General features: G+C 52.1%; 1 protein-coding gene and 1 pseudogene across 1 annotated transcript in view; both read left to right on the plus strand.

Moving 5' to 3' along the window:
• The window catches only part of LOC140404321 (CREB-regulated transcription coactivator 3-like), a 114,087-nt gene extending 108,745 nt beyond the window's left edge, over positions 1–5,342 (plus strand). Inside the window, 1 exon segment of the mRNA XM_072492700.1 lies at positions 227–5,342. Within this exon segment, the coding sequence (XP_072348801.1) occupies positions 227–435 (209 nt within the window). The 3' untranslated portion in view covers positions 436–5,342.
• Positions 5,343–6,572: 1,230 nt separating this feature from the next.
• LOC140404256 (ADAMTS-like protein 5) overlaps positions 6,573–21,996 on the plus strand; it is a 29,266-nt pseudogene continuing 13,842 nt past the window's right edge.

Genomic DNA, 21,996 nt, shown 5'->3' on the forward strand with positions numbered 1-21,996 from the left:
TAGTTTCCCCCTTAAGTCCATCTGTGCTGTTCATCCCAGCCATGTGATTCCGAGTTCCATGTTGTTCCCACCATTCTGGATTAAAAAGATCGGTCACCGGTGAAATCAGCAGAGCGCTGGGACAGTTCCTGTGAGCGGGACAGCAGCAGGTTAAGAAGGGGTGTGTACATTAAGGATGCTGCCCTCTGCCAGCTGGCTACTTCATTCTTCTTCTGTTACACTTCAGGAGACTCTCCGCCGAGCTTGTCGAAGGATATCAGCAGTGCTCTGGCCGGTGTCCCAGAAATGGCCTTTGACACCGACGGCCAGTTCCAGCTGGACGATGAGTTAAAGATCGAGCCACTTAGCCTAGACGGACTGAGCATGCTGAGTGACCCTGATCTGGTTCTGGCTGACCCCTCGATAGAAGACACATTCAGGACGGACAGAATGTAACTGCAGCAACTTATTTTAGTGGTTAGAAGCTGCAGAGAATACGTCTGGACACTAAAGAGTGAAGGAGCGCATTTACAGAATGACACATCTACAACGAGACTTTAGCACTAGTCATCGCTTTTTGTTTTTAACTGTATAATTTCTGTGTATGTTTAGCTGAGTTAAGGGTGAAATGTTTTTCAGTTTAAGCTGACCATTGCCGGATATTAACCACCCCAGCACAAGGCACATGATTGTACTGTATTCCACTCAAATAGATTATGTGTAATGCGAATTGTTTACAGATTTTAAATCTTAGCTTTTCACATCAAAATATCTGCATTTTATAAAATGTATGTCTTTTTATACTTGTTAATCTACATCTTTCTCAACCACTACAGCTAATTGAAACCTCTGTTGAGATATCAAATTCTTTCACATTGTTTTCGCTCCTGTTGCTGTTTGTGGCTCTGAGCTGCAGGTCGGGGGCAGGCTGTGAGCTGGTCTCAGGTGGGGCCGCAAGCCCTATGTCACAATGTCTGAGGGCTAAAGGGGCAGGAACTCAGCCAGGACCCTCGCTGGGAGTTCCAATGTGTTGGGGGGGGGGGGGGGGGGGGGGGGGAGAGACAGCCCAACACTCGACCATTATTGTCCTTTTTGATGGAAGCCTGTCAGTGTTGGGTCAGACTCGAAGAAAGTTGAAGAATGTAACTGTCAGCAGCAGAACTGGGATCCAGCGCAGGTCCGCACCTTCCAGACAGCGAGGAGGTGGTCTGAATGAATACCCAATCCTTTGAGTAGCAGAAGGCTGTGGATTGAAATTAAGTGAACTTCTTCCACTTGCTTTAATGACTGGGACCGGGAGTGGCAGTCACTGGGCACTGGGACCAGGAGGGGCAGTCACTGAGACCAGGAGGGGCAGGCACTGGGTCCAGGAGGTGCAGTCACTGGGCACTGGGACCAGGAGGGGCAGGCACTGGGTCCAGGAGGTGCAGTCACTGGGCACTGGGTCCAGGAGGTGCAGTCACTGGGCACTGGGACCAGGAGGGGCAGTCACTGGGCACTGGGACCAGGAGGGTCAGGTTACTGGGACCAGGTGGTGCAGTAACTGGGCACTGGGACCAGGAGGGGCAGTCACTGGGCACTGGGACCAGGAGGGGCAGGCACTGGGTCCAGGAGGTGCAGTCACTGGGCACTGGGACCAGGAGGGGCAGGCACTGGGTCCAGGAGGTGCAGTCACAGGGCACTGGGACCAGGAGGGGCAGGCACTGGGACCAGGAGGGGCAGGCACTGGGACCAGGAGGTGCAGTCACTGGGCACTGGGACCAGGAGGGGCAGGGACTGGGCACTGGGACCAGGAGGGGCAGTCACTGGGCACTGGGACCAGGAGGGGCAGTCACTGGGACCAGGAGAGGCAGTCACTGGGCACTGGGACCAGGAGGGGCAGTCACTGGGCACTGGGACCAGGAGGGGCAGTCACTGGGCACTGGGACCAGGAGGGACAGGCACTGGGCACTGGGACAAGGAGGGGCAGGCACTGGGCACTGGGACCAGGAGGGGCAGGCACTGGGACCAGGAGGGGCAGGGACTGGGCACTGGGACCAGGAGGGGCAGGCACTGGGACCAGGAGGGGCAGGGACTGGGCACTGGGACCAGGAGGGGCAGTCACTGGGCACTGGGACCCGGTGGTGCAGTCACTGGGCACTGGGACCAGGAGGGGTGGGCACTGGGACCAGGAGGGGCAGTCACTGGGCACTGGGACCAGGAGGGGCAGTCACTGGGCACTGGGACCAGGAGGGGCAGGGACTGGGCACTGGGACCAGGAGGGGCAGGCACTGGGCACTGGGACCAGGAGGGGCAGGCACTGGGCACTGGGACCAGGAGGGGCAGTCACTGGGCACTGGGACCAGGAGGGGCAGGTTACTGGAACCTGGGGGAGGGTCAGGTTACTGAAACCTGGGGGGGGGTGCTGGGCACTGGTTACTGTGGTTAAGCTGTGACATTAACCCCTCAGTTTGTTGCAATTTTGTAACAAGAAACACACCAACTCTAGGAAATGATTATTGCAGTTCTAAACATTTTATGAAATATAAACATTTTGAACAGAAGAAGAGCTTCATGGTGAAGCTAACCACCCCTTCTGAAGCCAACTTCCTCACTTCTGTCTGATAGACGCTCGTGCAATCGGCAGTTGTGACTCCTCCCGTTTAAATATAAATATAATTTATAACTCTTTATTCACAAGGTAAATGCTCACTTGTGTGGGTAGAAATTTATATAATATATAATCAGAGTTACTGATATCAAGATGGTGAAAATCTATATTTTTAAATTGCTATACTGAGGTAACATACCACTGAATGCCTTAATGGACCAGAGAATTACAATCTGGATGTTGTATTTTGGGGGAAAGAATCAATTGTCTCTGGAAGCTGGAGCTGAATGTACAGTGAGATTACCCACAGAATTGTCGCTGGGGTTCAGAGTTTGTCAGTTAAAATACTGCTTGCGAAATGCAGAAACCACAAAGAGGCTTCATGCCCCTTCTGAAGAGGTGCTGATTAAGCTGAGATGCAGATTTTTATTTTTATTTTTTAAGAACAAGAAACTGATTCAGTCTTGTATCACCTTCCCGATGGAATCTTTATAATCTTCATGCCAAGAGCAGAACCCTCACCAAGAGTGGAAATTTCTAACACAACTATGCGCAGATCCTGTTGCCTCTCGGTTTATAAGGCATTTTTTAATATAAGAGTTTCATGTCAGCTTATTAGGAATCTGCTTAGTGTGTTCTGCCTTGAATACTTTTGACGATGCATTTTCTGTTGCAAGCGGTGCCGTTTGTGAATGTCAGCAACGTCTCCTTACACATCTGAGTTCTACTATCCCGTCCTCCACACCGTGATTTGTTGGGTTGTATTTTCATGGTACTGGGGGCGGTACAATGTGTAATTGTTGTCTTTTCACCTCCCACGACTTTGATTCAGCAAGACTCCAGACAAAACGTTGCCTCGACATCTCTTATTTCTACTGGCCAGAAACCTTTCGCCCCAGAACTCCTGAGCCCTTTCTTGTACTGAGTAAAGATGGCTCTCTCTCACGGTAACCTTTCCTCTAGACTCGGACCATCGTCTCATTTTCGACATTGCAAGGGTCAATTTCCCTCTGATGCTCTGGATGCCAAAATGTCACTATAATCAAGAAAAGGGTAGTTCTTGTCCTTTCAGAACTCCTCAACCTTCAGAAGCAAGAGTGAGACGGAGGGCCAGGAGAAAGAAATATTGGGCCGATAGCAGAGGGAGGGTCTGTATTGAAATCATCCTATTCACCCAATGAAGAATCCAGTGGTCATTTGCACAATCTCTTTTTTTTTCCCCTAAATGGAAACTCCAGCATCTTCTATTTTTCACTGGCGCGAGTCATCTGCCGGTGAGATCCTGAATTAAGAGCAGGATATGTTGGGAATGACATCAGGACTGCCAGGTTTTGGGTGCTGGGATGAGAGGGAGTTTTATGGCCTGTTTAAAATTGTCCAATCTGTTTGGTGTTGGATTAATCAGAGTTGTATAAATGCTTATAATACCTATACTTTATCATTTGTGTTTTCTTACAACAGTTTTTTTTGAAAGGATTTTTGTCTGGTACAATAGAAAAATGATTTTGAGCTGTTCCTCCGCCAATAATTTAAATAAATCCTCAACCGTGTCCGAACGCACCGGTTCACCATGCTCAGCAGCTGTGGACAGGCGTGTGTGACCTCGCTGGAGTAGGTCTCCGCGTGCACATGTCCTGCAAAATCCCCATCAGTCCTGGCAGACTTTAAGGACGTTGAAAATGAAATGAAATGAAAATCACTTATTGTCACAAGCAGGCTTCAAATGAAGTTACTGTGGAAAAACCCCTAGTCGCCACATTCCGGCGCCTGTTCGGGGAGGCTGGTACGGGAATCGAACCGTGTTGCTGGCCTTGTTCCACATTACAAGCCAGCTGTCTAGCCCACTGTGCCCATTGTGATTTTAACTTGGGCGGGAATCCCGCGGGATCACCTGCAATGCTGTTTTTCACCCTCCCCCCACCTGAAGGCTCTCTGCTCGTTCGAACAGGGAATGGAGTTGGACAGGTTGTCATAGCCTGTGTTTGGTGCACAATCCTGTAGCTATTTCTGGGGTGGGAGGAGGTTGAAATCGCTCCCTCACAAATAGAATGCGGGGTCTCCAGAAACAAAACCCATAAGTGGTTTCATGGCAATGCCACCACCCCTTGTGCCTACTCAGACCTGGTTTGCGTAAAGTTCGAGCCAATCTCAGTCTGGATTCCTGCTTGTGATGTCTGTTCAATGTGTTTCTCGGTGTGGACCCCTGCCCCCCTTGGAGCAACGAGCCTGTCACTATCACAGTCTGGGGTGGGACATGCACTGCAGAGATGATATAGCACCATAACTACACCCCAGTCAAAGTCTGCACCTTGGGAAGGAAGGGAGATGATTGCAACGGCCTGACTTGGAGAATGGGAATATACAGCACTACCATCCCTGTACAAACCCATGCCTTGGGTTGTTAAATTAAAACTGGGTTGAGCTCAGTATTAAAAGCTCTCTTCCCATTCCGCCTTCCTTATCATCATTGAATTTTATCAATGTCCATTTATTTTTAAATTCTTTTAATTTATTCTGACTTCTTGATCTGTAGGTCCCTGTTACCTTTATTTGTAATAGTTAGCTGGTCCATTTTTTAAACAACAACTAATTAAATATTTACCATTGTGTATCTGTTTTCTTGTGACATATCTTTTGATCTTTTGAATTCAGTTATTGTGAAGTGTACAGTAATATTTAAATAGGACTTATCCGTGAGCTAGTGTTACTTTTTTTAAAGTGTCATTTTTCATTCTATCTTTCAAATAAAATATATCAAAGCAAATCTATACAATGTGCATCTATAGTTTTTATTCATATAAAATATCAAGGATGAAACCAGAGTAGAGTTGAGCTGATTTTTTTTTTTTTAAATTTAGAGTACCCAATTCATTTTTTCCAATTAAGGGGCAATTTAGCGTGGCCAATCCACCTACCCTGCGCATCTTTGGGTTGTGGGGGTGAGACCCACGCAAACACGGGGAGAATGTGCAAACTCCACACGGACAGTGACCCAGCGCCGGGATCGAACCTGGGACAGGCTACAGGGCTAACCCACTGCGCCACCGTGCTGCCCTGAGCTGATTATTAAGGAGTGTCACAATAAGGTTTTGGTCACCTGCCCTAATAACACGTCTCATAAGGAGATCTTTGATTTTTTTTTTCTGGGGGTGTTGGCATCACTGGCTCTTTGCCCGTCCCCACTCAGGGCAATTAGGAATGGAAACTAAGGAAATTCGGCAAGTCCACATTGACCCGTACCAACGTTTACAGATGCACCATAGAAAGCATCCTATCGGGCTGCATCACAGCCTGGTATGGCAACTGCTCGGCCCAGGACCGCAAGAAACTTCAGAGAGTCGTGAACACCGCCCAGTCCATCACACGATGGCAGTGCCTCTCATCCATTGACTCCATCTACACCTCCCGCTGCCTGGAGAAAGCGGGCAGTATAATCAAAGATCTCCCCCCGCCCCCCGGCTTACTCACTCTTCCAACTTCTTCCATCGGGCAGGAGATACAGAACTCTGAGAACTCGCACAAACAGATTCAAAAACAGCTTCTTCCCCACTGTCACCAGACTCCTAAATGACCCTCTTATGGACTGACCTCATTAACACTACACCCTGTATGCTTCATCAGATGCCGGTGTTTATGTAGTTACATTGTGTATGTTGTGTTGCCCTATTATGTATTTTCTTTTATTCCCTTTTCTTCCCATGTATTTAATGATCTGTTGAGCTGCTCGCAGAAAAATACTTTTCACTGTACCTCGGTACACGTGACAATAAACAAATCCAATCCAACCAACGCTGGCCACATCCCACGAAATAATTAAAATAAACTCCTTCGGTGGCTTGTTATTTTGTCTGCCAACTTCACTGTGAAACTCTTTGGAACATTTTACAGCATTAAAGATGCCTCGTGAATGCAAGTGGTTTGTTGCTGATCATCCTGCAGGGCGGGGGGGGGGGGTGCTGCGATGTGACCTTTGGGGAGGGAGTGTGTGTTCCACATCCGGAAAATGAAGCTGGGCGTATTTCAGTTGCTGGACTTTGAGGTAAAGCATTTCCTGCGAGTGTTCCAGAGCCGAACACAAGGTGGCAGCAAATGCTCAGGAAGCGAGGAGTCCGCTTCGCATGGTCGGCTTAACAGGAGTGCAGCTTGTAACCGAAGCGTCGGCAGAAACGAGGGGAGGTGTGGCACCGTGTCTCCTGTTCGATTGCAGCTTTATTATAGGGGCGGCACAGTAGCCCATTGGTTAGCACTGTTGCTTCACAGCACCATTCCAACTGGATGCTGACAGCCCAGACTGCGTTAAGGAGCTCATAGAATCAATCAAATATCATTCAGATGGCTTCTGCTGTTTTGCTTCGAAAAGTGGATCAGTAGACCCAGCGTCGAAGAAACGCTGTGTAAATGTGAATCAGCGGTGTATTGGTGGTTTTCAAACTGGGATGTATAAACGGCTGGGTCGGTACAGACATTGGGAGGCTCGGCAGGCGATTACCGAACTCTGCCAACCTGTGTGGTGGGCAGGGCGTGGAGCCCGGTGGCCTCGAAAGCCAGCGCCGCGCATTGCTGTCTCAGCCGGGAGTGCAGAGCGGAGCACAAATCACTCCAACTGCGAGTAAACATCAGCTTCCCTAAAAACATTATTGAGACCTTCTTTTCTAGGTCACTGTCCGTGTGGAGTTTGCGCATTCTCCCCGTGTTTGCGTGGGTTTCGCCCCCACAACCCAAAGATGCGCAGGGTGGGTGGAATAGCCACCCTAAAATGCCCCTTAATTGGAAAAAATGAATTGGGGTACTCTAAATCCATTTGAAAAAAAATTAAAACATTCTTTGCGTGTAGCACTTCCACATCGTGAGTTAATCCAATATCCCTGTTGGGGAGTCTGTGAATGCCTATCTCGAGGGCAGTTACGAATGGGAAATAGATGCTGGCCTCGTTATCAATGCTCGTCCTTCAACTGAAAAGGTTGTGTCTGGACTTCGCTGCCCCAGTTGGTGGTGGTGGTGGCAGAGACCCTAAACTCTTAAGAAATACCTGGATCTGCACCCTCAGTGCTGTAAGCTACAGGGCGATATACCAGGTACAGGAGGGTGGATTAGAAAGGGCAACTGGGTGTCCTCGGGCTGGCACAGACACGATGCCTTCTGCACTGGAGGAATTCTATGATTAGATCAGGTCTTTAATAAGACAATTTGTAACTTAAACGGTTACCCTGGTATCCCTCACTCGCCAATAAGTAGTTAATTCCAGCTCCACCTGACCAACTTTGCCCGAGGAGATGTGAGAGTCTGCCTCATTGCACAGGCTCCCTGCATCCCAAGGTGAGCCAAGGAAGAGTTAATGATTACAGAAAGGGACCTGTCAGGTCACGGCCTGACTCAAACAGCTGAGAGTTTTCAATGAAACTCCCTCCTTGAAACGAATGTTCTTGTACGGATTTGATAAGAGTTTTCAGGAGGCACCTCTACCCCCAGGAACAGCTGAGAATGTGGAACTCACTCTCACAAGGGGTGGTTGAAGTGAATAGTAAAGTTACGTGGAGGGAGTAGCTAAATAATCAGGGGAGGGGGCAAAGAACAAGAAGACTCTGAGAGGGTGACAGGTGGAAATAATAATAATCTGTATTATTGTCACGAGTAGGCTCACATTAACACTGCAATGAAGCTACTGTGAAATCCCCTAGTCGCCACATTCCGGCGCCTGTTCGGGTACACTGAGGGAGAATTCAGAATGTCCAATTCACCTAACAAGCACGTCTTTCGGGACTTGTGGGAGGAAACCGGAGCACCCGGAGGAAACCCACGCAGACACGGGGAGAACGTGCAGACTCCGCACAGACAGTGACCCAAGCCGGGCATCGAACCTATTCCTGACGCACAGCAAATCCGACCTGAAACCCACTCCTGCACCATCACTGACCCTTTGAGTGGGATAGGACAGGTCGATAATTTCCTGAAGTTGTTACCACTGACGGGAATACAGGATTTATTCACGCGGTGAGTTGTGATCGAGAATGCGTACATCCAAATTAGGAGAAGAATGAGGCCACTCGGCCCCTCGAGCCTGCTCTGCCATTCAGTAAGATCATGGCTGGTTTGATTGTTCCTCAATTCCACATCAAATGCAGGGTTGTGAGGAAAGAGCAGGGGAGAGTGGCGCTAAAGAGCCAGTATTCACTGGGCCAAATGGCCTCCACTCCTGTTGTATGATTTTGATGAAATCACATTTACGGAGAGAATCTGCTCAGAAACTCGGTGGATTCGTGTTTCGGAATCTTTGTGTCCAAGTCACACAACACTGAGCAACTAATCTGGGCCGTGGCTTCCAATCAAGAAGCAGATCATTAAAAACAATAATTTCAAGTTTCATTGACTCGCTTTTTTTAAATTGGGAAATAAAACCTCCTTTGAAGTTTAAATGAAGTAATATGTTGCGGCAATAATGTTTCCTGACGCACTTTCCTTACAGAGTGTGGGTTTAGCCTATTGACAGCTTGTTAATGATTTTATTAATCCCATTGCTAACTCTGAACCGCACTTAAAACATGAAATTATTCACTTGATCGTAACTGAAAAATCTCCAAATATCTCAAATTCCTTCAATCTCAGTCCCAGATTGAAAATCCAAGTCCACATCCAGGTCATAACTGGATTGCTCAGATTGGGTTCCATAGCTGAGATATTCAAGCTAGGTCCTCCCCGAGACCCTCCCCTGCCTGGGCCCTCTCCCGAGAGACCCTCCCACTGCCTGGGCCCTCTCCGAGACCCTCCCACTGCCTGGGCCCTCTCCCGAGAGACCCTCCCACTGCCTGGGCCCTCCCCAAGACCCTCCCACTGCCTGGGCCCTCTCCGAGACCCTCCCACTGCCTGGGCCGTCTCCCGAGAGACCCTCCCACTGCCTGGGCCCTCCCCAAGACCCTCCCACTGCCTCGGCCCTCTCCGAGACCCTCCCACTGCCTGGGCCGTCTCCCGAGAGACCCTCCCACTGCCTGGGCCCTCCCCAAGACACTCCCACTGCCTCGGCCCTCTCCGAGACCCTCCCACTGCCTGGGCCCTCCCCAAGACCCTCCCACTGCCTGGGCCCTCTCCCGAGAGACCCTCCCACTGCCTGGGCCCTCTCCCGAGAGACCCCCCACGGCCTGGGCCCTCCCCAAGACCCTCCCACAGCCTGGGCCCTCTCCGAGACCCTCCCATCGCCTGGGCCCTCTCCCGAGAGACCCTCCCACTGCCTGGGCCCTCTCCGAGACCCTCCCACTGACTGGGCCCTCTCCCGAGAGACCCTCTCACTGCCTGGGCCCTCTCCCGAGAGAACCTCCCACTGCCTGGGCCCTCTCCGAGACCCTCCCACTGCCTGGGCTGTCTCCCGAGAGACCCTCCCACTGCCTGGGCCCTCCCCAACACCCTCCCACTGCCTGGGCCCTCTCCGAGACCCTCCCACTGCCTGGGCCCTCTCCCGAGAGACCCTCCCACTGCCTGGGCCCTCTCCCGAGAGACCCTACCACTGCCTGGGCCCTCTCCTGAGAGACCCTCCCACTGCGTGGGCCCTCTGCCGAGAGACCCTTCCACTACCTGGGCCCTCTCCGAGACTCTCCCACTGCCTGGGCCCTCTCCCGAGAGACCCTCCCATAGCCTGGGCCCTCTACCGAGAGAACCTCCCACAGCCTGGGCCCTCTCCGAGATCCTCCCACTGCCTGGGCCCTCTCCCGAGAGACCCTCCCACTGCCTGGGCCCTCTCCGAGACCCTCCCACTGCCTGGGCCCTCTCCCGAGAGACCCTCCCACTGCCTGGGCCCTCTCCCGAGAGACCCTCCCACAGCTCGTGCCCTCTCCCGAGACCCTTCCACTACAATACAATGTCAAAAGTTCAGTCCATGTTTTCGATATAAAAACGAAATGCTGGATAAACTCAGCAGGTCAGAGTGTGGCGAGGGAAACGGAATTAATGTTTCGATCCAAAGTCAATTGCAAAGAGGAGTCACATGGGACTGGAAACATTAACTCCTGTTTCTCGCTCCACAGACGCTGTCAGAGATGCTGAGTTTATCCAGCACTGGGTTTTTATCTCAGACTTGCAGCCTCTGCAGTATTTTGATTTCATTCTATTTGTTGGGCATTCCGCAACAGGAGGTGTTTGAAACATTTTAAAGGGAGGCTTGACATATAGACAGGGTGGGGTGAATGCGGGAATATACAGCCAAAGATAATTAGGATTGGAGGAGGCTCCTGTGGGACATCAGGACAAGCACAGACCAATTGGGGCGAATGGCTTAAAGCTGTAAATTCTGTTCCGGCCAGAATCATATTGTCGACATTAATTAACATGAATACTTGCTGAATAATCTCTGTATTAATCCTTGTGTTAAGGCCAGGATCCACTTGGTAAATCCCAACCGGGTCTACTCCAGCACCAACCTCCACCCTGCCCCTCCCCCCACTCAGCCTTCTGGTCCATCCCTCTGACCCTCAGAATCAGGGTGGAACCTCTGCCCCCACTGACATCTCCCGTCCCCCACAACACAACCTCGAGGTTGATTCCTCCCCCCTCTCAGCCTCGGAGTCGAGCTTCTGAAGGAGGTGCTGGCTTGAAGAGTTCACCAGGGTTTTTTGCTGAGGGCTGTTTAGAGTTAACAAACGGTTAAACAGGGTCAATGAAAGTCATCTCTTTATTAAAGAAAACAAGACGGGGAGGTGGAGGATTTCAATCTGTGCTCACGTGAGAAAATTGCACCAACTTCATTAAATCAACAACCGCAAATAGGCCATCACATTTCCTTCAACGGTGACTACACTTCAATAAGGGTGTGTCTGTGCTGTGGGGGGGGGGGGTTTGGGTATATCTATGTCTGCGTGGCTGTGTTTGGGGGGAGAGGGGGGAATGTGTGTGAGGGGGGGGGGGCTGTATGATTCTTCCCCTCAGTAACCCATGGACGGCACTTTGGGGAATGTTAGGTAATGAAAGGCGCTATAGAAATGCAAGCCACTCTTTTCATTTATATAACACGTCTAACTTAATGAAACGTCCCCCAGGGGAAATTAATCGGATCAGATGGGCGGCACGGTAGCACAGTGGTTAGCACTGCTGCCTCACAGCACCAGGGACCCAGGATCGATTCTGACCTTGTAATCAGGGCAGTAACCTGGGCAGTGACCTGGGCAGTAACCAGGGCAGGAACCAGGGCGGTAACCAGGGCAGTGATCAGAGCAGTAACCAGGGCAGGAACCAGGGCTGTAACCTGGGCAGTGATCAGAGCAGTAACCAGGGCAGTGACCAGAGCAGTAACCAGGGCAGTGACCAGAGCTGTAACCAGGGCAGTAACCAGGGCAGTAACCAGGGCAGTGATCAGAGCAGTAACCAGGGCAGTGACCAGAGCAGTAACCAGGTCAGTGGTCAGAGCAGTAACCAGGTCAGTGGTCAGAGCAGTAACCAGGGCAGTAACCAGGGCAGTGGTCAGAGCAGTAACCAGGGCAGTGACCAGAGCAGTAACCAGGTCAGTGGTCAGAGCAGTAACCAGGTCAGTGGTCAGAGCAGTAACCAGGGCAGTAACCAGGGCAGTGACCAGGGCAGTGATCAGGGCAGTAACCAGGGCAGTGAACAGGGCAGTAACCAGGGCAGTAACCAGGGCAGTAACCAGGGCAGTGATCAGGGCAGTAACCAGGGCAGTGATCAGGGCAGTAACCAGGGCAGTGACCAGAGCTGTAACCAGGGCAGTAACCAGGGCAGTGATCAGGGCAGTAACCAGGGCAGTGATCAGGGCTGTAACCAGGGCAGTAACCAGGGCAATGATCAGGGCAGTAACCAGGGCAGTGATCAGGGCAGTAACCAGCGCAGTGATCAGAGCAGTAACCAGGGCAGTAACCAGGGCTGTGATCATGGCAGTAACCAGGGCTGTGATCAGGGCAGTAACCAGGTCAGTGGTCAGAGCAATAACCAGGTCAGTGGTCAGAGCAGTAACCAGGGCTGTAACCATGGCAGTAACCAGGTCAGTGATCAGAGCAGTAATCCTGGGCTGTAACCAGGGCAGTAACCAGATCAGTGATCAGGGCAGTAACCAGGGCAGTGATCAGGGCAGTAACCAGGGCAGTAACCAGGGCTGTGACCAGGGCAGTAACCAGGGCAGTGATCAGAGCAGTAACCAGGGCAGTGATCAGAGCAGTAACCAGGGCAGTAACCAGGTCAGTGATCAGGGCAGTAACCAGGGCAGTAACCAGGGCAGTAACCAGGTCAGTGGTCAGAGCAGTAACCAGGGCAGTGATCAGAGCAGTAACCAGGGCAGTAACCAGGGCAGTGATCAGAGCAGTAACCAGGGCAGTAACCAGGGCAGTGACCAGGGCAGTGATCAGAGCAGTAACCAGGGCAGTAACCAGGGCAGTAACCAGGTCAGTGGTCAGAGCAGTAACCAGGGCAGTGATCAGAGCAGTAACCAGGGCAGTAACCAGGGCAGTGATCAGAGCAGTAACCAGGGCTGTAACCAGGGCAGTAACCACGGCAGTAACCAGGGCAGTGATCAGGGCAGTGGTCAGAGCAGTAACCAGGGCAGTGATCAGAGCAGTAACCAGGGCAGTAACCAGGGCAGTGATCAGGGCAGTGACCAGGGCAGTGATCAGAGCAGTAACCAGGGCAGTGATCAGGGCAGTAACCAGGGCAGTGATCAGGGCAGTGATCAGAGCAGTAACCAGGGCAGTGTTCAGAGCAGTAACCAGGGCAGTGACCAGAGCTGTAACCAGGGCAGTAACCAGGGCTGTAACCAGGGCAGTAACCAGGGCAGTGACCAGGGCAGTAACCAGGGCTGTAACCAGGGCAGTAACCAGGGCAGTGATCAGGGCAGTAACCAGGGCAGTGACCAGGGCAGTAACCAGGGCTGTAACCAGGGCAGTAACCAGGGCAGTGATCAGGGCAGTAACCAGGTCAGAGATCAGAGCAGTAACCAGGTCAGTGATCAGGGCTGTAACCAGGGCAGTGATCAGGGCTGTAACCAGGTCAGTGATCAGAGCAGTAACCAGGGCAGTGATCAGAGCAGTAACCAGGGCAGTAACCAGGGCAGTGATCAGAGCAGTAACCAGGGCAGTGATCAGAGCAGTAACCAGGGCAGTGATCAGGTCAGTGATCAGAGCAGTAGCCAGGCCAGTGATCAGAGCAGTAACCAGGGCAGTAACCAGGTCAGTGATCAGAGCAATAACCAGTTCAGTGATCAGAGCAGTAACCAGGGCAGTAACCAGGGCAGTGATCAGAGCAGTAACCAGGGCAGTGATCAGAGCAGTAACCAGGGCAGTGATCAGGGCAGTAACCAGGGCAGTAACCAGGGCAGTTATCAGAGCAGTATCCAGGGCAGTAACCAGGGCAGTAACCAGGGCAGTAACCAGGGCAGTGATCAGAGCAGTAACCAGGGCAGTACCCAGGGCAGTAACCAGGGCAGTGATCAGGGCAGTAACCAGGGCAGTGATCAGAGCAGTAACCAGGGCAGTATCCAGGGCAGTAACCAGGGCAGTAACCAGGGCAGTGATCAGAGCAGTAACCAGGGCAGTAACCAGGGCAGTAACCAGGGCAGTAACCAGGGCAGTAACCAGGGCAGTGATCAGAGCAGTAACCAGGGCAGTAACCAGGGCAGTGATCAGGGCTGTGATCAGGGCAGTAACCAAGGCAGTGATCAGGGCAGTAACCAGAGCAGTAACCAGGGCAGTAACCAGGGCAGTGATCAGGGCAGTAACCAGGGCAGTGATCAGAGCAGTAACCAGGGCAGTAACCAGGGCAGTGATCAGAGCAGTATCCAGGGCAGTAACCAGAGCAGTAACCAGGGCAGTGATCAGAGCAGTATCCAGGGCAGTAACCAGGGCAGTAACCAGGGCAGTAACCAGGGCAGTGATCAGAGCAGTATCCAGGGCAGTATCCAGGGCAGTAACCAGGGCAGTAACCAGGGCAGTGATCAGAGCAGTAACCAGGGCAGTAACCAGGGCAGTAACCAGGGCAGTAACCAGGGCAGTGATCAGAGCAGTAACCAGGGCAGTAACCAGGGCAGTGATCAGGGCTGTGATCAGGGCAGTAACCAGGGCAGTGATCAGGGCAGTAACCAGAGCAGTAACCAGGGCTGTAACCAGGGCAGTAACCAGGGCTGTGACCAGGGCAGTAACCAGGGCAGTAACCAGGGCTGTGACCAGGGCAGTGACCAGGGCAGTGATCAGAGCAGTAACCAGGGCAGTGTCCAGGGCAGTAACCAGGGCAGTAACCAGGGCAGTGACCAGGGCAGTAACCAGGGCAGTGATCAGGGCAGTAACCAGGGCGGTGACCAGGGCAGTAACCAGGTCAGTGGTAAGAGCAGTAACCAGGGCAGTGATCAGGGCAGTAACCAGGGCAGTGATCAGGGCAGTAACCAGGGCAGTGATCAGAGCAGTAACCAGGGCAGTGATCAGGGCAGTAACCAGGGCAGTAACCAGGGCAGTGATCAGAGCAGTAACCAGGGCAGTGATCAGGGCAGTAACCAGGGCAGTGATCAGGGCAGTAACCAGGTCAGTGGTCAGAGCAGTAACCAGGGCAGTGATCTGGGCAGTAACCAGGGCAGTGATCAGGGCAGTAACCAGGGCAGTGATCAGGGCAGTAACCAGGTCAGTGGTCAGAGCAGTAACCAGGGCAGTGATCTGGGCAGTAACCAGGGCAGTGATCAGGGCAGTAACCAGGGCGGTGACCAGGGCAGTAACCAGGTCAGTGGTAAGAGCAGTAACCAGGGCAGTGATCAGGGCAGTAACCAGGGCAGTGATCAGGGCAGTAACCAGGGCAGTGATCAGAGCAGTAACCAGGGCAGTGATCAGGGCAGTAACCAGGTCAGTGGTCAGAGCAGTAACCAGGGCAGTGATCTGGGCAATAACCAGGGCAGTAACCAGGGCAGTAACCAGGGCAGTGATCAGAGCAGTAACCAGGGCAGTGATCAGGGCAGTAACCAGGGCAGTGATCAGGGCAGTAACCAGGTCAGTGGTCAGAGCAGTAACCAGGGCAGTGATCTGGGCAGTAACCAGGGCAGTGATCAGGGCAGTAACCAGGGCGGTGACCAGGGCAGTCACCAGGGCAGTGATCAGGGCTGTAACCTGGGCAGTGATCAGGGCAGTAACCAGGGCAGTGATCAGAGTAGTAATCAGAGCAGTAACCAGGGCAGTAACCAGGGCTGTAACCAAGGCAGTGATCAGGGCAGTAACCAGGGCAGTGATCAGAGTAGTGATCAGAGCAGTAACCAGGGCAGTAACCAGGGCTGTAACCAGGGCAGTAACCAGGGCAGTGATCAGAGCAGTAACCAGGGCAGTGATCAGAGCAGTAACCAGGGCAGTGATCAGGGCAGTGATCAGGGCAGTAACCAGGGCAGTAACCAAGGCAGTGGTCAGGGCAGTGACCAGGGCAGTAACCAGGGCAGTGATCAGGGCAGTGATCAGGGCAGTAACCAGGTCAGTGGTCAGAGCAGTAACCAGGGCAGTAACCAGGTCAGTGGTCAGAGCAGTAACCAGGGCAGTAACCAGGGCAGTGGTCAGAGCAGTAACCAGGTCAGTGGTCAGAGCAGTAACCAGGGCAGTAACCAGGTCAGTGGTCAGAGCAGTAACCAGGGCAGTGATCAGGGCAGTAACCAGGGCAGTAACCAGGGCAGTAACCAGGGCAGTGATCAGAGCAGTAACCAGGGCAGTGATCAGGGCAGTAACCAGGGCAGTGATCAGGGCAGTAACCAGGGCAGTGATCAGGGCAGTAACCAGGGCAGTGATCAGGGCAGTAACCAGGGCTCTGTACAGGTGTAATTGGTCATTTCTTTCCCTTTATTATATCCGTTCCTATGAGATGAAATCCTTTTGAATTACTGTTTGTATCCATATCCCGGCGTTTAGTGTTGATGCACATGTCCAGTCTACATTCTGAAGAAAGGGATTGAGGGTGAAGATAGTTTCACATGACCATCACTCCCATGCCCCTGTGTTCTGTTGGAGCCTGTTCCCTGCTCTCTCTCTGTAACAGAGACCAGTTAGTAGGTTACCCACTTTGCACCCGTTCCAGCCCCAGGGCCCAGGCTTGGGGACCTCGCTCAGTCTGCAGCCTGAAGACTGAACTACTCAGCATGCGTGGCAGTGACGACCCTTCCTCCACTCTTCACTCTCCCTGTATCCATTTTGGTAATTCTCAGAACTTCAGCATGGTTCTTGCGCTTTGTGTCATTGTCTACGATCTTCTCTCCCTCAGGCAGTCGGTTGTGGTCAGATCCTGGGCTCGGAGGAGAAGGAAGATGTGTGCGCTGGTCAGAACGAGACCTGCCAGCAATAGCGGAGCGTTTTCATCACTCGCCAACTCACCCCTGGTGATTGATTCATGCGTGGACCAAGAACAGCTCCTAACCTGTGTGTGTGGGTGCCTCTGTCTCTCCCTGTGTGTGTGGGTGCCTCTGTCTCTCCCTGTGTGTGTGGGTGCCTCTGTCTCTCCCTGTGTGTGTGGGTCTCTCTGTCTCTCCCTGTGTGTGTGGGTGTCTCTGTCTCTCCCTGTGTGTGTGTGTGCCTCTGTCTCTCCCTGTGTGTGTGGGTGCCTCTGTCTCTCCCTGTGTGTGTGGGTGCCTCTGTCTCTCCCTGTGTGTGGGTGCCTCTGTCTCTCCCTGTGTGTGTGGGTGCCTCTGTCTCTCCCTGTGTGTGTGGGTCTCTCTGTCTCTCCCTGTGTGTGTGGGTCTCTCTGTCTCTCCCTGTGTGTGTGGGTGTCTCTGTCTCTCCCTGTGTGTGTGTGTGCCTCTGTCTCTCCCTGTGTGTGTGGGTGCCTCTGTCTCTCCCTGTGTGTGTGGGTGCCTCTGTCTCTCCCTGTGTGTGTGGGTCTCTCTGTCTCTCCCTGTGTGTGTGGGTGCCTCTGTCTCTCCCTGTGTGTGTGACTTTCTCCTGGGCGTGCACCTGGATGGGACTCCCGCCCTTGCCCCACTGAAGGTCCTTAAATGGCCACTTAATACCACATAACGCTCTTTTCCTGCCTAGCCTGAATTTTTCGGCTGGTGGTCACATGATAGATTGGGGGCTGTGGGGGCAACTGCATCAGAAACCTGGGGCACCCTCTCTTAAGGGCCCGGTGACCTCTAGACCTCCCCCACACGTGACTCCTGACACCCTGATCATCCTCTTCGTGACCCCCCCCCCCCCTCAGGCCGTTACTACCCCGTAATTGGCCGGAAGCTCCCGATGACAGGCGGAGGTCCTGCCTTCTGCCAATCAGAGCTCAGCCCTGCTGGAGTGGGGGGGGGGGGGGGGGGGGGGCAATGTGTTCTGGTGTGTTCCCCCTCCACCTGATGTGGGGTTACTGGGTTACGGGGAGTTGTGGGCTTGGGTGGGGTGGTCTTTCTAGGGGCCGGTGCAGACTCGACGGACCGAATGGCCTCCTTCTGCACTTCTATGATAATTCAGGCCTCCGTGTCTGTCTCTCCCAAAGCATGTATCTCCATGTCAGTGTGTGGCACTGTATAAAGGTGAATGCATCATTCCCTGAATTTCTCACACTCAATTCCTTCAGGCTCGTTGGAATATAACGAGGTCACCAACACTTACCTCAAAGTGGCTGATAACAGCTGATAACTATCTGGGTCAGCAATTATTTCTTTCTGAAATCTGGCATTTAAAATCTTCAACCACACACCTACTGCACCGGGTGCTAGAATCCAGTTTGGAACCGAGATCAACATTAGGAAGGAGCAGCTTCCAACGAGCTGTTCTGGCAGGATTCTGGTTGTGGGCAGTGTGATGAACGGTTACTGTAACACTGTACCCTTATCATCATGTAAGGTGATGTCCCCTTTAAGACCGGGCTTGGAACCCTGGGGGACTCCGCCTCTGGCTCCGCCCATCTGGGAGCCATATATAAGGGACCGCCTTGCGGGCGGCACCCAGTTAGCACCCGTCTCAGCACCAGGCTAGTTCTTAGCTTATTAAAACCTTCTTTACCGTTTTACTCTCGAGCATCGTTATTGAGGGTACAACAGTGGTTGTGTGAATGAAGTCACCCAGGAGGAGTCTGTGGACCAGTGAGTAAACACTGGTGAGGTTAACAGCGTTCAATGACGAGGATGGGTTGCACAGACTAACTATGGATATGGAAGATGAGGGTGTTTTTAGGCATCACTGACGGAGAAACGATTTCTTCTGGCTGGGGGAGTCTAGCCACAGGGGCTGGAACCTTCACATTTTAATGGGACCAATTGGAGTGATGTCAGAAAGAACTTGACTGGGGAGGGAGGGGCTTAGTGGTATAGTCGGGTAATCCAGATGCCCAGGGTCAATTAAATGGTGAAATTTGAATTCAATAAAAAAAACTTGGAATGAAAGGTTTAAGGATGAGCATGAAATCATTGTTGTAAAAACCCATCTGGTTCTCTAATGTCCTTTAGGGAAGGAAATCTGCCGTCCTTACCTGGTCTGGCCTACCTGTGGCTCCAGACCCACAGCAATGGCTGCCCTCTGAAGTGGCCGAGCAACTCACTCAGTTCGAGGGCAATTGAGGATGTGCAATAAATGCTGGGTCAGCCAGCAATGTCCACATCCTCGCACAAAAGGGTGTTGGAATCCAGAACGCTCTTCCCCAACAAGCTGCTGAAGGTGGTGCTACCGAGCATCCTGTAGGCCGTGAACACTGACTCCAGCCTGGACTGAGGCAGATCAATTGACTGGATTCTGGACGGGATGAGGCAGGTTTTCCCCACTCGAGGTAAGTGAGTGGGCACCAGGCACCGAACAGGAAGCCCCCAAAGATCGAATGAGCCGTTGGCCCTTTTGATTTGCACAGTAGGTGGGTGTGTTTGGGATTTGTGTCACCATTTGTGGAGGGGGCTCGAGTGAATGATTGCTAATTGGGTGGGATGCACTTGGTGTCCATGGACCCAGGGTCCCAGCGACACCCTGTGCCTTCAGCAGGGGTGATGTCCAGTGTTCTGTTGTTCCTCTCTGCCTCTCACAGGTGCACGTTTTGCATTATTGAATCTTTATCTGTTGAATTCCCCACAGCCTTACAGAACAGAAACTATAACTACATCGTCAATGAGAACTGGGCCATTAACTGGCCAGGGACGTACACTGCAGCCGGAACCAAGATCCGCTACAGGCGGTCAGCTGATCATGGCGAGAGCTTTGAGGCGATTGGGCCCACAAAAGACGATCTACATCTGCTGGTAAAATCAATCATTGTGATCGGCCAGAACTCCTCACTCACAACTGTGTTGAAACGGAGACTCCTCGCTCCGTCTCCAACTCAATAACTCCGAAGACTTTGAACCTGTGGAATTCCTCACTCAACCCCACCTCCCATCATTACATGACACTTAAAAGCTGAGATTGATTTTTCCCAACCGTCTGAATTCTCCTGAACATTCTCCCTCAATATCTCCTGTGCTTAGCGTTTAGATACTTGGTTGTCAGCTAACCCCGCATTAGGAATCAAAGTATCTTACCACAGATGTGTCCAATTGAGTGATGCCCCCAGCTTTAAAAGGATTGGCGAGGTAGAATTCATAGAATTTACAGTGCAGAAGGAGGCCACTCGGCCCATCGAGTCTGCACCGGCTTTTGGAAAGAGCACCCTACCCAAGCCCACACCTCCATCCTATCCCAGTAACCCCACCCAACTCCAAGGGCAATTTTGGACACTAAGGGCAATTTATCGTGGCCAATCCACCTACCCTGCACATCGTTGGACTGTGGGAGGAAACCGGAGCACCCGGAGGAAACCCACGCACACACGGGGCGAACGTGCAGACTCCGCACAGACAGTGACCCAAGCCGGGAATCGAACCTGGAGCTGTGAAGCAGCAGGAATGTGAAGCTGCTAACCACTGTGCTACCGTGCTGCCCGTAATTGAGGAATGGTGCCAAGCTTCCCGCTGTCATAATATCCACCAGTACATCATGGTGCAGACACACACACACACACTGATGGACATGCAGTGGGACCAATCAGCATACACAACACCGCAGCCAATCACCAGTGAGAGCACACGCACTATAAAGACGGGACATCAGAGTTCCCGCTCATTCTAGTAGCAGCTAGCTAGGAGCACAGAGCTCACAGCCTGCAACACAGACATTCACCATGTGCTGAGTGCATCACCTGGTTAGGACTAGGCAAAGGTCAACAGTTAAAGCTGGTATTGCATTTACCCACAGTTCAAGTATGTTTAAATAGTTAACCTTATAATAAAATAGTGTTGCACTACTTCAAGTGTTGGTGACCTGTATGTGATCCAGAACACCCAACACATCACCCGCCATTTCCTTGAAATATTTCTGCTGATTTAGTTCCGATATCTGTCTGTTCCGCTCTGGTCCGATGGAATTGGGAAAACCCGAAGAGAAGTCAATGCGGGTTATTCCCAGAAGGTGGATTTGTGCCGAAATGGTGCAACGCCTGCCCCCACCCCCAGACTGTCCACGTGTGCTGTCCAACCCCGGAGGTAGTGGATGAAGCTCAGACACGATGGAATCATACACCACAGAAAGAGAGGCCATCCTGCTCATTGGGCCTGTGTCCGCTCCATGCAGATATGAAATAGGAGCAGAAGAAGGCCACTCGGCCCCTCGAGCCTGCCCCGTCATTCAGTAAGAACATGGCTGACCTGTTTGTGTTTCCAGTTCCACTTTCCCGTCCACCCCCAATAGCCTTTGACCCCCCCTGCCTTTGAAAGATCTATTCAATTAACCCTAACCCCTTGCCCCTTCCACATCGCTCTGCAAATGTTCCCCTTTCTAATATATATCTCCAATTTCCTTTTGAAAGTTATTATTCAATCTGTTTCCGCTGCCCTTTCAGGCAGCACCCTCCAGATCTCAACAACCCACTGCGTTAATACAAAGCCCCTCGTCGCCACATTCCGGCGCTTGATCGGGAGGGAGAATTCAGAATGTCCAATTCACCTAGCCGCACTTCTCTCGGGACTTGTGGGAGGAAACCGGAGCGCCCGGAGGAAACCCACACAGACACGGGGAGAACGTGCAAACTCCGCACAGACAGCGACCCAAGCTGGGAATCGAACCTGGGACCCTCGAGCTGTGAAGCAACAGTGCTAACCACTGTGCTGTCGGTGCTGCCCATATTCTGGTCCTCATTTGGTTCTTTTGTCAATCACATTAAATCCATGTGCTCTGACCCTCCTGCCTCTTGCCCTATTTCAAAGACTAGCTGACATTCCAGTCGGTACCTGTTGGAGGCGCTGCAGCTCATTTTAGTGACACAGTAAACTTAAGTCTTTCTGGGGTCTCCAGTGCGTGTGAAAGATCCTACGGCCACCATTGCACAGAAGAGCAGGGAGCCCCCCCCCTGCGGGTGTCCTGTTCAATATTTATCTCTCAATCAACATTGCAAAAACAGATTGTCTGATTATTATCACATCGCTCTTTGTGGGATCTTGCTGTGCATAAATTGGTTGCCTACATTAGTCAGTGCACACCCAAACCTATGTCATT

This window comes from Scyliorhinus torazame, chromosome 30, assembly GCF_047496885.1.
Source record: "Scyliorhinus torazame isolate Kashiwa2021f chromosome 30, sScyTor2.1, whole genome shotgun sequence".
NCBI classification, from domain to species: domain Eukaryota; kingdom Metazoa; phylum Chordata; class Chondrichthyes; order Carcharhiniformes; family Scyliorhinidae; genus Scyliorhinus; species Scyliorhinus torazame.